Here is an 18,050-nt window from a genome sequence, read left to right as displayed (position 1 = left end):
AGCCATCGTGATTATCTGGGTCATGAAGATCTTTTTCGTACAGTTCTTCTGTGTATTCTTGCCACCTCTTCTTAATATCTTCTGCTTCTGTTAGGTCCATACCATTTCTGTCCTTTATCGAGCCCATCTTTGCATGAAATGTTCCCTTGGTATCTCTAATTTTCTTGAAGAGACCTCTAGTCTTGCCCATTCTGTTGTTTTCCTCTATTTCTTGGTGCAGTAGGAAGTCCTAAAGAAAGTACGTCACCATTGAATGAAATAAGCAGGAAGGGGTGAACCATGACCTGGACCCTAACATGGAAGGGTTGCGGCCAAGCCGTGGGTCCAGGGCTGAGCAAATGTGTGAACCAGCTTCTAGTCCTCCTGCCGACAGGTCCATGACAACCCGTCAAGCTGCCTCGTGCTGCTGTGGATAAGCAGAGCCAGGATCGGAGTTCCGGACAAGCACCTACCTGGTACCTACCTAGTGTATATGTAGTGAAGAAATTGCCCCCTCCACCTGCAACAGATCTTCCCCTACAGCTCTTGGAGAGACCCACTCCTGCCGACGCCTCAATTTGGACTCGCAACCTGCGGAACTGTCAGACAATTCATTTCTGTTGTTTAAGCCTGCGGGTTTGCCATACTTTGTGATGCAGCCCAAGAAAACTGCCACAACCAGGATTTTGTTGTTGTTGTTGTTGTTGTTGTCTTGTTTTCACTTTGGCTGTGCTGGGTCTTCATTGCAGCTCTATGGGGCTTTTAGTTGTGGCACACGGGCTGGAAGTTTGCCAGGCTCAAGCTCACAGCACTCAACTACACCACTGTTGATGTCATCTATGATGCGTTGGGGTGGCAGCCATCAACATCGCAGCCCACTGACTGGGCAATCCCCAGGATCTCTTTAATGGTTCCAGAGAGTTCTCTAGCTAGAGGTCGATGATGCATCTGCCTGGCAATGTTGACCATCTCATTAAAACTGATGTTTCCACTGTATCTAGTGTTTTTCTGCTTCTTCCTGTCTCTTGGCAGTTCCTTGAGGGCTTCAGCAGTTCCATAAGAAGTAGAAGGTACCACTCAATCTGGGCCTGTCTGCTCTGAATGATCAGTTTCAGTGTATCCTCAGACCCTTCCAATCACCAGTTGCCTTGGTGATGTCGTCACCAGCCTCTTTTGGAGACAGACCCTGGGGCCAGTCTTGGGGGCCAGGGCAGATATGGTACCGACCTCCCCACTATGCACCTCACTATATGACTCTGGTCTCGTTGGTGTTGAATTTAGGTGGCATAGAGGAGGCAGATGGTGTCAAATCAACCTGGATTCCTGATAACCCAAGAAAGTAGCATCTTTGCCTCCTCAAAGCCGAAAATGTTGTCAAGTTTTTTCACAGAAGGCAAATTACTGTTATCTTAAACATGTATGCAATGGATTCTATCTCCTGAGCTATATAAAAAGATGAGGTTCATCTCATTTACATAAATAGTGGTTCCCTTGTGATGCACAGCACAGCCTGCTTTTTTGTTTTTTTGGCCAGTCCCACAGCATGCCAGATCTTAATTCCTGCAGGAGGGACTGAGCCTGAGCCCCCTGTGTCTGAAGGGCAGAGTCTTAACTACTGGCCCACCAGGGAAGTCCCACAGCCTGCTTTCATAGTTATTCAACAATAAAGCTGTTTTCTTTATTTCTACATCTGGGAAGAGGATTTTCTGGATTGGCAGAAGATTTTATTTTTAATTTTACCCATACCAGCTTTTGAGAAGTAACTGGTCGAGAATACGGTTACATGATTTCACCCCCAAAATAGTGATAAATCATTGTCCTTATGATTCCATTTTTGAAAAATTACATTTTTATCTAACATGCACAATATCCTGTTAAAAAGGTAAGATTGCAGGTATCCATTTTCTTTTTTCAATTTGTATGTACCTTCTGATTTTTCTACTGTTTTTAATGCATTGATTGTGTAATCTAGAAAAGCTACAATTCCTATTCTCTTTTCCTTCCTTGGAGAAACCATATGCCCATGATTGAACATTTTTTTATCATGGCTGAACATTTATTATATCCTAGCATTTTAATGAAACATAGTATTTCAACAGTTAAAACTGGACATGGAACAACAGACTGGTTCCAAATAGGGAAAGGAGTACGTCAAGGTTGTATATTGTCACCCTGCTTATTTAACTTATATGCAGAGTATATTATGCAAAATGCAGGGCTGGATTAAGCACAAACTGGAATCAAGATTGCTGGGAGAAATATCAATAATCTCAGATACGCAGATGACACCAGCCTTATGGCAGAAAGTGAAAAAGAACTAAAGAGCCTCTTGATGAAAGTGAAAGAGGAGAGTGAAAAAGTTGGCTTAAAACTCAACATTCAGAAAACTAAAATCATGGCATCTGGTCCCATCACTTCATGGCAAATAGATGGGGAAACAATGGAAACAGTGACAGACTTTATTTTGGGGGGCTCCAAAATCATTGCAAATGGTGACTGCAGCCATGAAATTAAAAGACACTTGCTCCTTGGAAAAAAGCTATGACCAACCTAGACTGCATATTAAAAAGCAGAGACATTACTTTACCAACAAAGATCAGTCGAGTAAAAACTATGTTTTTCCCAGTAGTCATGTATGGATGTGAGAATTGGACTATAATGAAAGCTGAGTGCCAAAGAATTGATACTTTTTGAACTGTGGTGTTGGAGAAGACTCTTGAGAGTCCCTTGGACTGCAAGAAGATCCAACCAGTCAATCCTAGGGAAAATCAGTCCTGAATATTCATTGGAAGGACTGATGCTGAAGCTGAAACTCCAATACTTTGACCACCTGATGTGAAGAACTGATTCATTGGAAAAGACCCTAATGCAGGGAAAGATTGAAGGCAGGAGGAGAAGGGGACGACAGAGGATGAGATATTGCTGCTGCTGCTAAGTCTCTTCCGATGTGTCTGACTCTGTGTGACCCCATAGACGGCGGCCCACCAGGCTCCTCTGTCCCTGGGATTCTCCAGACAAGAATACTGGAATGGGTTGCCATTTCCTTCTCCCAAGGATGAGATGGTTGGATGGCATCACCGACTCGATGGACATGAGTTTGAGCAAGCTCAGGGAGTTGGTGATGGACAGGGAAGCCTGGCATGCTGCTGTCTGTGGGGTGGCAAAGAGTCAGACAGGACTGAGCTATTGAACCGAACTGAACTGTTAGTATTTCAGTTAAGGAAACGGCAACCTACTCCAGTATTCTTGCCTGGAGAATCTCGTGGACAGACACGACTTAGCCACTAAACCACCACCACCACCGAACAGGATACACTCCTTCCCCTCTCTAGTTTGTCAGAGATCCTCAGATCTAACCTAAAATACCTCTGGGAAGGGAAATGACCAGGGATCCAGGAGGCAATCACACAGCACCCCACCTGAGGCCCTATCTTTCCTTGACGCCTAACAGGAGTTAACAAATGGGATATTGATTCCGGCCTGGCGTGCTGCGATTCATGGGGTCGCAAAGAGTCGGACACGACTGAGCGACTGATCTGATCTGATCTGATATTGATTCCCTGGTTCAGAGAGTCCATCCTCTCAGCACAGCATTGCTTCACCTCCAGATGAGGTGGAGACATTTAAGAGGTTCCCTAATTTCATGGCGCGGAGAGTTCTGGGAAATAGAGTCTTGCTATTTGTCCTGCTCCCGGGGGCGGGCCCCGGTGCCCGGACTTCCGGCATCCTCCGGCGTTGGGGCTCCGCGTTCTGTGTGCGTGTTCGCGCACGCGCACCGGGGCTTTTGCTTCCTGTCGTTGGCCAGGTCACCGCTCGCCCTCGTTCCCAGGCTTTGGCCTCCGGCGGGCGGGGATTCCGGGGCCTGCGGGACTGGAACGCCGTCCGGCAGGGCTGGCATCCAGCGGACGCGGGCTGTGCACGCGAGGGTTCTCGCGGGCCGGGCGGAGGCTGGAGCCGAGACCCCGGAGCTCGAGCCCCGGAGCCCTCGGGCTGGGTCGGAGAGGCCGGGCTAGCGGCGGCGACACTAAGGAGCGGCGGGGCCCGGTCCCGACCGTCTGCAGCGCACGACACGGTGAAGCCTCGGGAACGACGTTGGCCCGAAGGGAGCTTGTCCCGTAGGCCCAGAGCTGGCTCCTCGGGCCCAGAGGCCTCGGGAGGCGGAAAGGAGGGACTCGGGGAGAGGAGCGCGCCGCAGGAGCAGCCCCCGGCCGGAGCCTGGGGAGCCCGGAGCCGGTCAGCGAGTCCCGACGAGGTAGGTGGTGCGTCTGCGGCCTCCAGGCGGCTGTTGATCCTGCTCCCCTCGGAGAGCAGGGCTTGGGGAGCCCGCTCCGGACCCCACGAGAGAGCGACTGAGAAGGTTTGACCGCTTTGCCGGGGTCGAGAGGCCGGGCTGGAGGGCAGGACCGGCTGCTCCGATGGGGCTCAGCTGGGGCTTGTGAGTTCTGGGTGTCCTGAGGCAGTGGGGGCCCCAGGCTTGGCCCGAACGTGCCGCGTCCACCTCTCCCTCCATCCCCGAGGCCCCTCCTCCTCTTTCTCTCGCCTTCTTGCAATCCTGCACGTGTCTCTCAAGACTCATCCGCACTTGGTTTTGTAATCTAAGCCTCCGCTGACATGCCACGCCCCCCTCCTCCGCGGGTTCTGCCTGGTGGACTCGCACCGTGTAGTTAGTGCGGGATGAGTCTTCGAGGCGTCTGTCCCGCTGCCTCAGTTGAGGGAGGCGGTGATTGGGCCTGAGAAGGGAGGTGACTTGTCCCAGGTCACTAGGTCTGCAGATGGGATCGTTAGCAATATCAAACTCTTAGGGCAAGTGCTCTGTTAGTTTCTTAATAAGAGATCTTTTTTGAGCATTGCGTTTAAGTTTGTACAAATAATTGAAAGACTGAGCCGCACCTGAGTGTATCGCGTTACTCAGAGCATCTTGTGGATTTTCTGATCTTGACAGAGTTAGTAAAACTGTAATTGTTTATTTTTATCATTTTATATTTAATGATGGAATTTTATTTTAATAGGATTCCATGTTCATCCACTGATGAAAAAGTGTTTTCCCCGCAGTACCATAATCATGTGGGAGTTACAGGCCTGTGGGTGTGTACTCAGTCTTTGTTTTACTAAGCCCTACTGGAAAGTGAAAGGGCGGGTTTCCCACAAGTGTCTAGTGAAGTGCTGGGCAGGGCTCGTTCACACTAGCTGTTCCTGGCTCGCTTCACTACCTGCGTTTCCTCCTTCAGGTCCGCCTCTGCTTTCACAGTCCTGCAAGTTATTCCGAGAGCAGCGGAAAATGAATCAATCTCTGGTGAGTTTTGTTGTTTACTTATTTACTCCCTTCTCCATTTTGTAGGCTTCCCTCGTGGCTCAGATTGTAATGAATCTGCCTGCAATGTAGGAGACCCGAGTTGGATCCTTGGGTCAGGAAGATCCCCTGGAAAAGGGAATGGCAACCCACTCCAGTATTCTTGCCTGGAGAATTCCATGGATAGAGGAGCCTGGATTGACTCCAAACAGCGGCTAGCACTTTCACTGATTTGTAATAACACTTTAGGAGGCCCAATAGTTCAGAATTTAAAATGGAAAAGTAGGAATAGGTAAAAGATAGGGTTAGACAAAGCATAGAGAGCAGGTCAGCACCAAGTGTTTCTGGCAAGTTCTATGTGTAGATTCCAGGATCCTCCAGAGGTCTTAAAGTCACAGAACAAGCCTTGAGTTCTTGACATTCATTGCAAAAAGTGACAAAGACCATCTATTGCTTGCCTTACGTTGTCCTTTCCAAACACTTATCCTTGGGTGTTAAAGGTTTCCTTGATGTGATATGTGGTGGGAGATGGGTGGGGGAATCAAGTCAGGGGGACTTGGGGCTCCAGCTGGATGGCAGACAGGCAAGGGGGAGGCCTCAGTGAGTTCCCACTGCCGCTGGTCCTGGGCCCCAGTACATAGTGCACGTCCACGCCCTTGGGTTCTTTCTCAGTCGTGAGTGAGGTTGAGAACATTTTCATAGGTTTAGAAGCTGTTTCTTCTTTTTTAATTAATAGACTTTTTAGAACAGTTTTAGGTTTATGGGGAAATTGAGCTGACAGTACAGAGTTCCCTATAATCGTCCCTCTTGGTTTCCTCCTGTTATCGTCTCACACTTGTGCGGTGCATCCTATCAATTGTTGATACCTTCCTACCACCTGGAGTCCGTAGTTTATATTAGGGGTCACTCTGTGTTCAGGTCTTGACAAGTGTGTAGTGAATGGCCTTCAGCCACCAAAGAAGTACAGTATAGAACTGCTTTGCCACCAGAAACAACCCAGGGCACCTCCTGCTTGTCTCTCTCTCTGCCCCAGCCCCCAACAGCTGCTCATCTTATTACCGTCAATGTATTTTTGTCTTTTACAGAATGTCGCGTAGTTGGAATCGTACAGTATGTGGTCTTCTCAGACTGGTGTGTTTCTCTTTTTATATGAAGGGCCTGTTCATGTCCACAGTCCGTCTTCCTGTCTCAGTACTGGTTTGTTTTGCTTGTCTTATTGACTAACAGAGTAGCCTTAAGTATTTATAAATGTTTCCAGTTGGAGTCATGTTAGTGAACATTGTTTTCCAAGTTTTTTGTCTTTTTACTTGATTTTCCAGCAATAGCATATAATTCTTTAATTTTTTTCATTTTGAGAGGTTGAATACTATTCATTTAAAAAAATTTCTCAAAAATTTCTCAAAATCACAAGATTTTTAGTCTTATCCACACAAGTGAATAAGAGCACCCTCCTTGGTCAGTACTGAAGTACAACTTCTTTCAAGGAGGTGAGTGGAGGTGAGGAGGGAGGAATTCATTGGTCTCGTGCTTCTCTTCTGGTTCTTACTTTCTCTTTCCGGTTCTGGGCACTGCGTCAGCCACTCTCTTGCACTTGGTAAAGACTTTAATGTGTGAACGTGTGGACCCCCCAGTCCTCAGGGGTCGGACACAGGTATGTCTGGTGATGTCTGGTTGGAATATGGGCTGAGTTCTGGAAGATTTGCTGTTGCTGTCTGAGACAGGTTTCTCCAGGCTAGACCAGGGCAGTGCTGTACATATCTCTGTCTGCCTTGGGCAGTGACTACTTCTACTGGTATGTCTCAGCAGCAGCAGGGCAGCCTCAGCCTTCCCAGGCCAACAAAGTCTGGCTCCCAGTCATCTCGGCGTGTAGAGCTTGGGGTCAGGGGACATGAGCCATTCTGCCTCTTCGATTGTTTCACAATCAAGAACTTTGATTTTCAGTCAACATCAGGAGTTCATCATCGTCTCTAATAGACCCTGAGCTTGACGAGCTCGTTTCCTTAACTCCTCCTAACCACTCCTGTCTCCATGTTCTGTTGAGAGCTGCTGCTGCTGCTGCTAAGTCGCTTCAGTCGTGTCCAACTCTGTGCGACCCCATAGACGGCAGCCCACCAGGCTCCCCGTCCCTGGGATTCTCCAGGCAAGAGCACTGGAGTGGGTTGCCATTGCCTTCTCTGTCTTTTGAGAGCACCTGAACCTTATTGGTTTTAACACACAGGCACTGTTTTGTAAACTTTTCTGGGCAATTGCATAAATTTAACAGACCCATTACGTTTAGTTATTTATTTCTGTGTTTTCTGATTCATTCTGATTTGCAGAGTGGTGAGATACACAGTAGATAATCAACAGTAGTAGCAGGTATTGAAAAGCATGTTTTGTCCAAAGAACTGTGTTAAGTGCTTTCCGTGAAAGAGCCTGTTTGGTACTGATCTGTATCATGTGACAGGCACCATTATTGTCTGTATTCTAGAGGTGATGGTACAGGAGGAAACAGGCTGTAATGACTGTGTGAGTGTGAGTGTTTGTGAATTAACTCAGAAGATCCACACTCACAGGTCTGGGTATGGCAGTTTCCGGTTCTGTTGTGTGCTCTGTGCCCCTCATCAGGAGTAAGTGAGCTCCTTCCCTGGAATGTGTTGGGGGATGAAGGGATTCCAAATACCCGGCTGGGCATTAGGGCGGGACGAACCAAGCTGTTTCCAATAGCTCGTGGGCAGGCCAGGGTCAGGTCGAGGCAGGCTTATCTCTGTAGTAAAATACGGAACTGGGATGTGCTGCCTGGCTTGCTCATCGCCTTGGTAACTGGTGAATACTACAACTCAGTTCCTTCTGTGAGTTGTAGGAGGAGCTCAGGGCAGGAGCAGAAGAGAAGCTTGGGCTGGTGATAAACATTGGGAAATGTTGAAGTGTAGAAGGTTATTAATGCCTGGAGAATCCCCATGGACAGAGGAACCCGGGAGTCTACAGTCCATGGGGTGGCAAAGAGTTGGACACAACTGAGCGACTAAGCACAACATGGCACAGCACAGGTTATTAAAGCCATGAGGCAAGATGGGATCACCATCAGAGCCAAGGGTACAAGAAAAGAACTGAGCCCCAGGGCCCTATGATGACTTGAGGACGACTCAGAGGAGAGGAGGAGCCAGTCAAGGAGCGGCTGGGGAGGACAAAAGAGAACCAACTGGTATTATTAGTGTTCTGTAAGCAGAATGAAGGATCACAGTGCCTCTTGGGTTTGCACACTGCCCTCAGGCCTGTGCTTCTCGAGGGCACAGGCTCTGTCTGCTGGTCTCGTCCTCAGGACTGTTGCTGGCTCATAGTGTAAGGCTGTATTTTCTTTTTTTCCTGTACATTGAGCAAACTCATGGCAGTATATTATATTTATTTTCCTTCCATAAGGCCCATAATATAGAAAAGGTACACAGTGTAAACTTGACCAGTGAGCTGGGTAAGCTCTTGTCCCCGTGTATCTGCTCCATGTCACCCAGTTCCCACTATGGTGCCATTACAGGGGTCAGTGTCATTCAGGGACGTGGCCGTGGACTTCACCCAGGAGGAGTGGCAGCACCTAGACCCTGAGCAGAAGACGACCTACAGGGACGTGATGCTGGAGAACTACAGCCACCTCATCTCTGTGGGTGAGGAGAGAGAGAAATGAGATTTCCCTCTAACTTAATGGTTTTAACTTTGACCTTGTGGGCTTCCCAGGTGGCACAGTGGTAAAAGAACCACCTGCCAGTGCAGGAGGTGTAAGAGATTCAGGTTCGATCTTATGAAACTGAATTGGGTTGGGAAGATCCCCTGGAGAAATGGAAACCCACTGCAGTATTCTTGCTTGGAAAATCCCTTGGAAAGAGGAACCTGGCAATCTGCAGTCCGTGGGGTTGCCTAGAGTCAGCTGACCAAGTATACACACACAGACACACACACTTTAACTTTGAACTTGACAGAACAACTGGAATCATCTGGGTACCAGGTGGGGCATGTGGTCTCTACCTCAAGGTAGGTTCTGATTCTGGCACAGCACCAATGGCACTTCTCTCCTGTAGCTCATAAGCCAGCCTTTTGCTTACATGACAGATCTGGAAGCCCAGCAGCCAAGTTCAAGTTCTCTCTTGTATCTATTAACAGGGTGTCACATTATCAAACCAGAAGTCATCACCAAATTGGAGCAAGGAGAAGAGCCGTGGGTGGTGGAAGGAGAATTCCTGCTTCAGAGTCACCCAGGTGTGTGAGGGGGGTGGCAGTAAGGAGGGTGGTCACTCAGGAGTGTTTTTCCCTGGAGCTTTTTAATGGTGCCAAACCTGAGAAGTGACTGAAGAGTTGTTCTTGCACTCCGGCAACTCGAATCTCTCTCCCTAAGGCTCTTTCCTTCCCCACAGCAGTTTGTGTTGGTAGAGCTTCCCACTCTGGTTTCTGCTCTGAATCAAAACCTGCTCGCTTCCTTCCTCCTCTTAAACCTCAGAACTTCTTACGGCATTTTGTTGGCAGGCATATATATCGTTTGTCATTAGAGATAACTCCTGACTCTCCCATGTTCTCATTAGTTTCTTTCTTCTTTCCCATGAAATGCCTCAGGCTTGTTTCTGTCCCTGGCTTCACTTCTCACTTCTCTTTCTTTGAGGTCAGAGTTCACACCCCCATCCTGTGCATAAACCAGTGAACTCAGTTCATCTGTGCTGTCCTGATCACAGGCGCTGGTCATTCCTGCTGGAGTTTGGTGATAGCATAACAGGGTCTCCCTATTCCACCAGATGCTCACTTTCATCTTGTCTCTTACTTTCTGTTCTGTTGGCAGTGTCTTGAATCATGTTGTGTCTGAGCAGGTGCTCAGTCAAGTAGGAGACAGAGAAATGAGTCCTGATTCATTTACCACCCCCACCCTGCCCCCTCCAGAAACATCCCTGAAGGGTCTGCCTCACCCTCTGGTGGTTTATTCCACAAGCTCTTTAGAAGGTCCTCCTATCTCAGGTATTTAAGGCTTTTATGTGTTTCATGCTGCTCTGTCTACCTGTTGCTGGTTCAGTGTTTCCTGAGAGAGTGCAAATCTCATTGGATTTGCAAGATGTGTTCCCCTGACTTTTGAATCCATCTTATCACTAGTCTCACAGGATGAGCCTACAGCCATTCCCTGTTGATTCCTAAAGGCAGTTTAAATTCCTCTTCCTTTTAGAATCATACAATATTGTCCCTATGTTGCCCAGAAATTATAATTTTTTATTGTTTCCTAAACTTCATTTGGTCCACACTTCTAAAGGTCTCTTCTGTTTCACTGAGGTGTGGGTTATTTGTCCAGATTACACATTCTTTAAGTCTGAACTCAAATATTCAACCCCTCCTTAGAGTTTTCACTTTCAGCTCTAATACCAGTTTCTTCCTTCCCTCGACTTCAACTCCATCTCAAGGTGATGCTTTAGGAAAAAAGTCTAGGTCTGATCAAGAAATCTGTTGACCGTGTTTTTTGCTTGGGCTTCTCCACCCACCCTCCTCAAGTTTTGATAGATTCTGAGGAAACCTATCTTTTCTCAGGTTTTTGCCTCAGGAAAGATAGATTTTGAGTAGATCAAAGGCTGGAAGTCAGGCAAATTTAGTAAAACAACAGGAGCAGAGACTTGCAATTGAATATAAACTGGGGCATAGTTGGTACCAAACCATCTCAGTGTAGGTGGTAGCACCGTAGACTGTGCTCTTTATCTCCATGCGATATGAAACGACTTGGTGTGAAGTGGAGACCTGCCTCTCGCACAGTCCTCCTGGCCCTTGTGCAACAGCTAAACTCATTGTTCCCTCATCAGTTGACCTGTTTGCTGTGAGCCCTTTCATATCTAAGAATCAGGCATTTATCCATCATTGCTCCACGTTTTATTTTACCTTCTGTACTCACCTTTGAACAAAATTTTGAAATATTAATGTGTGCATGTACTCAGTCATGTCTGACTCTTTGCAACCCCATGGACTGTAACCTGCCAGGCTCCTCTGTCCATGGCATTTCCCAGGTAAGTGTACTGGAGTGGGTTGCCATTTCCTCCTCCAGGGCATCTTCCTGACCCAGGGATCAGACCTGTATCTCCTGCACTGCAGGTGGATTCTTTACCACTTGTTTTTATCAGCTTTCTTCACCACTGGAGATCATGGAGCTTGTGTGTGTGCATGTGCAAGTTCATTCCAAACCAAAATAATAAGGGGGAGAAATACACTTGGAATGGTTTTCACCTGTCCAAGAAGCTAGCACCTGTGCCACAATGAAATGGTTGTGTACAAGTCACATGTCATTTCTTACCTAGGAAGTTGCATAAAAATTGGTTAATCTTGCCTCTTTTTAGAAGAAGTCTGGAAAGTTCATGATCTGATGGAGGGAAGCCAGGAAAATGAAGACAAACATTCAAGGCAAACTGAATCCATTAACAACAAAACCCTGCCTGAAGGGAGAGGTAATGGTCTTGGTAAGACTTGTAATGTGGAAACAAGCCCTGTTTCTTCAAGAAAAATATCCTATCAGTGTGATTCATGTGAAAAGAGTTTAAAGTCTATTTCAGAATATATTAGTAGTGATGGCAGCTATGCAAGAATGAAACCTGATGAATGTAGTGCTTGTGGGAGATCACTTCTCCATGTGAAGCTTGAAAAAACTCATCTCGGAGATAAACCTTATGAATTTAACCAAAACAGGGAGGCTTATGCTCTAAATGAAGAAAGTATTTATCAGAACATTCACATTTTGGACAAACCCTTTGAATATATCGAATGCCAGAAAGCCTTTCAGAAGGATACAGTGTTTGTTAACCATATAGAGGAGAAACCCTACAAGTGGAACGAATCTGAAATAGCCTTTCTCCAAATGTCAAACCTCAGTGTGCACCCAACAACTCATTTGGAAATGAAACCCTATGAGTGCAACGCATGTGGGAAATCCTTCTGTAAAAAGTCCAAGTTTATTATCCACCAGAGGACTCACACAGGAGAGAAACCTTATGAATGTAATCAGTGTGGGAAATCCTTCTGCCAGAAGGGCACCCTCACTGTCCATCAGCGAACACACACAGGGGAGAAGCCCTATGAATGTACTGAATGCGGGAAAACCTTCTACCAGAAGTTACACCTCATTCAACACCAGAGAACTCACTCAGGAGAGAAGCCCTATGAATGTAGCTACTGTGGAAAAGCCTTTTGCCAGAAGACACACCTCACACAGCACCAGAGAACACATTCAGGAGAGAGACCCTACGTTTGTCATGACTGTGGAAAAACCTTCTCCCAGAAGTCAGCCCTTAATGACCACCAGAAAATTCACACAGGCGTGAAACTCTACAAGTGCAACGAGTGTGGGAAGTGCTTCTGCCGCAAGTCTACCCTCACCACACACCAGAGGACACACACGGGAGAGAAGCCCTATGAGTGCAACGAGTGTGGGAAGTTCTTCTCTCGGCTGTCATATCTCACTGTGCATTACAGAACTCATTCAGGAGAGAAGCCCTATGAATGTAATGAGTGTGGGAAAACCTTCTACCTTAACTCAGCCCTCATGAGACACCAGAGAGTCCACACAGGAGAGAAGCCCTATGAATGCAATGAGTGTGGAAAGTTATTCTCCCAGTTGTCGTACCTCACCATACATCACAGAACTCACTCAGGAGTGAAGCCCTACGAATGTAACGAATGTGGGAAGACCTTCTACCAGAATTCCGCCCTTTGTAGACACCGGAGGATACATAAAGGAGAGAAGCCCTATGAATGTTACATATGTGGGAAGTTCTTCTCGCAAATGTCATACCTCACAATACATCACAGAATTCATTCAGGAGAGAAGCCCTACGAATGTAACGAATGTGGGAAAACCTTCTGCCAGAATTCAGCCCTCAACAGACACCAGAGGACACACACAGGAGAGAAAGCCTATGAGTGTTACGAGTGTGGCAAATTCTTCTCTCAGATGTCGTATCTCACTATACATCATCGAATTCATTCAGGAGAGAAACCTTTTGAATGTAACGAATGTGGAAAAGCCTTCTCTCGGATGTCATACCTCACTGTACATTACAGAACTCACTCAGGAGAGAAGCCATATGAATGTACCGAATGTGGGAAAAAATTCTACCACAAATCAGCCTTCAACAGCCATCAGAGAATTCACAGGAGAGGGAACATGAATGTACTTGATGTGGGAAGGCTTCTCTGAAGTCAGATCTCTTATAACATCGCAGAACCCTCTCCATATAATGAATAAGGAACTCCTACCATCCCGAGTTGGAGAGTTCATACAGGTGGGTGTGAACAAACCTGTGAGTATTTGTCAGACTTGGAACCTGAAAGTTTGCAGGTTGGAAACCTCAGCTGTAACTAGGCCACATGACATGCTGACAGGAGTAAAAATCTATCAGTATTTAAATTGGACATAGTTTCGCTATGAATTCAAACTTTTACATATCAGGGAATTCAGACCAAGGGGATATCTTTCAAGGAACGTGGAAAACATTCTGTTGGAAATTATGAAACTAAAATTTATGTTTCTGATAAAATGTCAAGCTTTTGTAAAAAAAAAAAAGAAACCACAGAGGATGGCTGTTTTGAATAAACATGCTCCTTATGTACATAGAAGCTGTAAAATCGCTGGGTAGCTAATTAAGATGGCAGCATGGCAACATTAAGCTCACACTAAGTGGATCTTGAGGGTGTTTGGGTGTTTCTGTTTGCTTTCTAGGATGCTGCATTACAGGAGTTGTATGTTCGGCTTGAATCATGTTTGAAAAGGCATTGTATCCTTATTAGAATAATTTCTAAGGTATTTTAAATAGCACCACTATGCTAGCATCTAAATATGTATAGATAATGAACTAATATTTGAAAGATATGAAGTATACTTCTCTTTGTGCTCTTCCCTAGCATTTATAAATGGATTTTATTGTTGTTAATGAATTAAGTCTTCCATAAGGAAACCAATGTTTTTAATAGTGTTTTAACTGTATCTGAATCAGCAAGAGATAAAAATCTGTGCATAAAGTAGAAAATTGCATAGATAATTTAAAATGGTTAATGCCACAAGTCTCTGTAGTAAGGGACAGCTGTAGGACTCATTGCAATCAGTACGGTTTAAAAAATGTACTTAAAATAGTCTCATTTTAATCTGTTTTTTTCACTTACTGTTTTTTATTTAGATGCCTTTGTAAGTGTGTAGAGCACATGTACTATGTAACCCAGAAATTAACTGTATTTTTATTTGATACGATGGTGTTTTTAAGCACCATGGTTTGTTCCTTCCTGAATGGATTGAGAGAGCAGGTTCGTATGGGTTGTAGCTAGTGTTGCTGAGTGACCAACCTAGTCACTCATTCCTTGTTTTTGGCTGCCCGAGTCTGGGTATCCATTCCTCTTGATGGAACAGGGGATAAATCCTGATTAGTTTCAACCAATAACGATAATCCCTTTCTCATAGCCAGTAATTGGTTTAGATTATTCGGAGGACCCCATGCTAGACAGGTAAAGAAAATATCTTGAGCAGGTTATTTCTGGAAAAGGTTTCTTCAAAGCTTCAAGGAATCATGCCAGGTGAAGTGGGATCCTGTTCAACGTTTCCTTATCTGGCTGTGTCTTTCAACGATGGTTATAATTTGTGCATGGCAGAGCAGAAAGACTGGAAGAACCTGGGACCTGGATGATGCTCTTGAGCTACTGAACCAGCCAGCCGTGTAGCCACTCTATCTCTGGACTGTTTCTTTTGTGAAAAACTGAATTGTAGATTGATTTAGGTTGCTTCTAGTGATAACTAAAGATATAGAGCAATTGAGAAGTGGGCTTTAGGCAAATCACTTTTTTTGAGGTGTTGATACAGAGATGATCTTATTTTCTGTAAATTTTGGTGTAAATATTACTCAAATATTTGAGTATTAGAAAACTTGAAACAATTCAATGTGTATGTTTTCCTCTATTTTTACATTACTGACCTAAGAACTTTTGGAGCCTGATATGATGTTAGGTATATCTTTCTTTCCATAATGCATGACATAAATTTTGTTTAGGTTAATTTGTTATTCATGGGTCATTGCTACCGTGTTGTTGATGATATATGGCGTAAGGTAAGGACTCACTTCTGTTTCTTTTCCAGTGATTAGCCTGATAGCCTGTATTATTTGAGTCATCCACCCCTTTCTGCAGAGATGAGATGCTGTTTCTCACGTGTTTCTGTCACTCATGGCTCCCGTTTTTCTTGCTCATCACTTTTCCATCAGATTTGTCTAGATGATCTTGAGTCTGCTGTATAACAGGTACTAAGATTCTGGTACAGTGTATAGTTTTATGTAGGAACTATATATTCATAGTATACTTGTTGAAGGTTTCCCACACTAATGGGAAGTAGCTTAAGTATTCGGTATGCATTTTAAGTAAAATATTTGGAAAGGTTATAAATGATTTACCACGTTCTTTTTCTGTTACGAAGTGCCTGATACCAAAGGGCCCTATACATGTGTATGTGGCCCTCAACTGCCTCTTCAGTAATACGGTTGTAGAATTTCTCTATTGTTTCAGAGACACCAGTGTTTTCATACTATTACATCTCTGAAATAGTGTAACACAGTCTAATTTAACTGGTGTTTTTTCTTCCTTAGAGGTACTTAAAGTAATGGTTTGTCTTATATTTGATGGATGAAATGCAATATTTGAAAAGTTTTTAACTATTCCTGGCAAGACCTGCATTCACAAAAGAAGGCACCATGGGAGATGGCCCACTCACCCATCTGGCAGCAAGGAGTGAATGTGGAATTGTGGCAGAGCGCAAATGCTTGCTCTTTATATGCACAGTGACTTCATCCTGTGGAGCGTGAGCAGATTAGGAACTCCCAGTGGATTTCCAGGGGCTAAGCCAGGGGTTGACCCCTCCCAGCACCTACAGGTGAGAGATTCTCCAAGGTTCTCACCCACCCACCCCCACCCCCCGTCATCCTAGTGTTAGTGAAATGGTGGTTCATTGGTTGGCCTCTCAAACAGGTCAAAATGAAGACCATTGTTAACACCAGGGCAATATTCCGAGGCCATGGAGTGACCCTCTCTTCTTTATTCCACTGCAGTGACTGGTAATGTTTCTATCCTGGTGACTGGTAATGTTTGTATCCTGCAGAAGTGTGTAAAATGATACTGACCTGGACATACCTTTTAAATTTAATGCTGTATCGTGCAGTAGTCCCTGTGTTTATAAACCCCTGAGAAGTTCTATACACAAGAGAATGTGTATACAGGGAGTTTCACCACAGCAAGATTTTGAGGTATCCTAGGTGACCATCACTAGAAGAGGTGGGTAAAAGGTGGATCATGCATTGGGGTGGTGTCTAGCAGTCAGAGTGTGTGTTGTACTTGCATGTAGCACATCCAATTAGCAGTTTTAGATATGAATGGAAAAAATGGATGGAATGAGATGTCATACAAGTAAACAATGCTTATATCAGTTAAAGTTACACACAAACCCTTACAGAAGTTACAATGGTGAGTGCTAAAGGTCCTACCTTTATCAATGAGTGCCTGTGAGGGAAGGGATGGAACTGGGGTTTGGCATGAAGAAAGAATGGGATCTACACAGAAACCAACACTGATAAGCTGAGTAGTACAGTTAACATTGTGCCCAGGACTTCTCCAGAAATACTGAAGACATACACACAGGAAAATTAAAGACCCACACTTAAAATCCTCAATAATGTTTTATTCTGTTCAGTTTTAGCCAGAATTTTATGGCTCAGTTGCCTAAATGAGTGCCTTTTCTGGCAGAGCTGCTCAGCCAACATCCCCCCACACCTCAGGTCAGCAGCCAATGGGTGACAACTGGTGCTCCAGGTACAGGCTTCTGGGGCAGGCAAGAATCAGACTTCATTCCCATAGGACTGGGCTGTGCATCTCACCTATTGGCCACTGTCTGTAAGAAGGGAGCAGGGCTTACCTTTGTTGTCTCCTGGGCTCAGAGCAGTCTTCCCAGAGGGCTGGTGCCAAAGGCATTTAAAGGCACAAGTACTGGGTGCAGCAACCTGGGGCAGGATAACAGTCAAGGTGAGCAGCAGACATACCGAGAAGCCGGGGAAGGAAGAGGTTGGGAAGCTGACGTGTGTGGGGATAAGAGCTTTTAAAAGCTTCCATGTGCACACTGTATGTGTGCAGGGTGGGACATGACTCAGAAAAGATGTGGAAAGTCCCTATGCACTCACCTAGCAACTCTGTAAGCTGGAAGTGAAGACTAAGGCAGAGTGGAACCAGCCTGGTCAAGCACAAAAGACGTACCCAACACAGAGCCAGCCTGCAAAACTAGGGGAGTGCCGTCACATTGCCTCATGTTTGACTCACATTTGACCTCTGACACATTCCCATTGATTAGTGCTTCCTTCGTTTTTGACCAAGGAGGCCCAGGCTCACCTTGTACACACTGGGTGTGACCTAGACTCAGCTCTTTCTCCAAGGAGTCCTGGTTCTTCGTAGGGGCCAATGTTGGGAACTGACTTTGCTCACCACTCTGGGAGGTGTTACTCAGTGGACAAAGCTATGAAATAAGTAATTTTTTAAATGAATAATATTTTTTGATTCATATTTATCATCATAGGGAGGTCACATGAATTCTTTGATTTCTATGGTTGTCTTATCTCTTAAACTGGAAGTTTTGATTCCTAGTAACTTTTATAATTTCTTTTAGCTTTCTCCTACAATGTACACAAAATAGATTCAAATAAACAGCAATATTATCAGGAAGAAAACTGATGAGTGATTTTATAATTTTTGGCTGTCATTTTTGTCCTCAAACATGTTCCATTAA

General features: G+C 45.3%; 1 protein-coding gene and 1 pseudogene across 3 annotated transcripts; one reads left to right on the top strand and one right to left on the bottom strand.

The window, feature by feature from the left end:
* Nucleotides 1–730: 730 nt before the first annotated feature.
* Nucleotides 731–1,339, bottom strand: LOC104992801 (annotated as a pseudogene).
* A 2,437-nt stretch (nt 1,340–3,776) lies between these two features.
* Nucleotides 3,777–17,986, top strand: ZNF12 (zinc finger protein 12). Of its 3 annotated transcripts, none has more exons than XM_010845763.1 (5): nt 3,777–4,231; nt 5,208–5,272; nt 8,781–8,907; nt 9,401–9,496; nt 11,593–13,811. In XM_010845763.1, exons 2-5 carry the CDS (start codon nt 5,258–5,260, stop codon nt 13,443–13,445), a joined length of 2,091 nt encoding a protein of 696 aa, XP_010844065.1. In that variant the 5' UTR covers nt 3,777–4,231; nt 5,208–5,257; the 3' UTR covers nt 13,446–13,811. The 3 variants fall into 3 exon arrangements, 1 of the variants encoding a protein (XP_010844065.1); XR_825745.1 differs by lacking the exon at nt 3,777–4,231 and adding an exon at nt 15,871–17,986 and having other exon boundaries at nt 4,244–5,272; nt 11,593–15,528; XR_825744.1 differs by lacking the exon at nt 3,777–4,231 and adding an exon at nt 16,250–17,986 and having other exon boundaries at nt 4,244–5,272; nt 11,593–16,154.
* Nucleotides 17,987–18,050: the final 64 nt, after the last annotated feature.

Source organism: Bison bison, unplaced genomic scaffold, assembly GCF_000754665.1.
Source record: "Bison bison bison isolate TAMUID 2011002044 unplaced genomic scaffold, Bison_UMD1.0 scf7180017864223, whole genome shotgun sequence".
NCBI lineage: Eukaryota > Metazoa > Chordata > Mammalia > Artiodactyla > Bovidae > Bison > Bison bison.
Note: the sequence above shows the minus strand (reverse complement) of the source record. Positions and strands in the feature narration are given on the sequence as shown.

Bases quoted from the DNA above. Each gene is read 5' to 3' on its own strand.
- ZNF12 (XM_010845763.1), top strand. The intron at 8,908-9,400 runs GTGAGGAGAGAG...ATCTATTAACAG, and splicing joins CAGCCACCTCATCTCTGTGG to GGTGTCACATTATCAAACCA. The intron at 9,497-11,592 runs GTGTGTGAGGGG...GCCTCTTTTTAG, and splicing joins CCTGCTTCAGAGTCACCCAG to AAGAAGTCTGGAAAGTTCAT.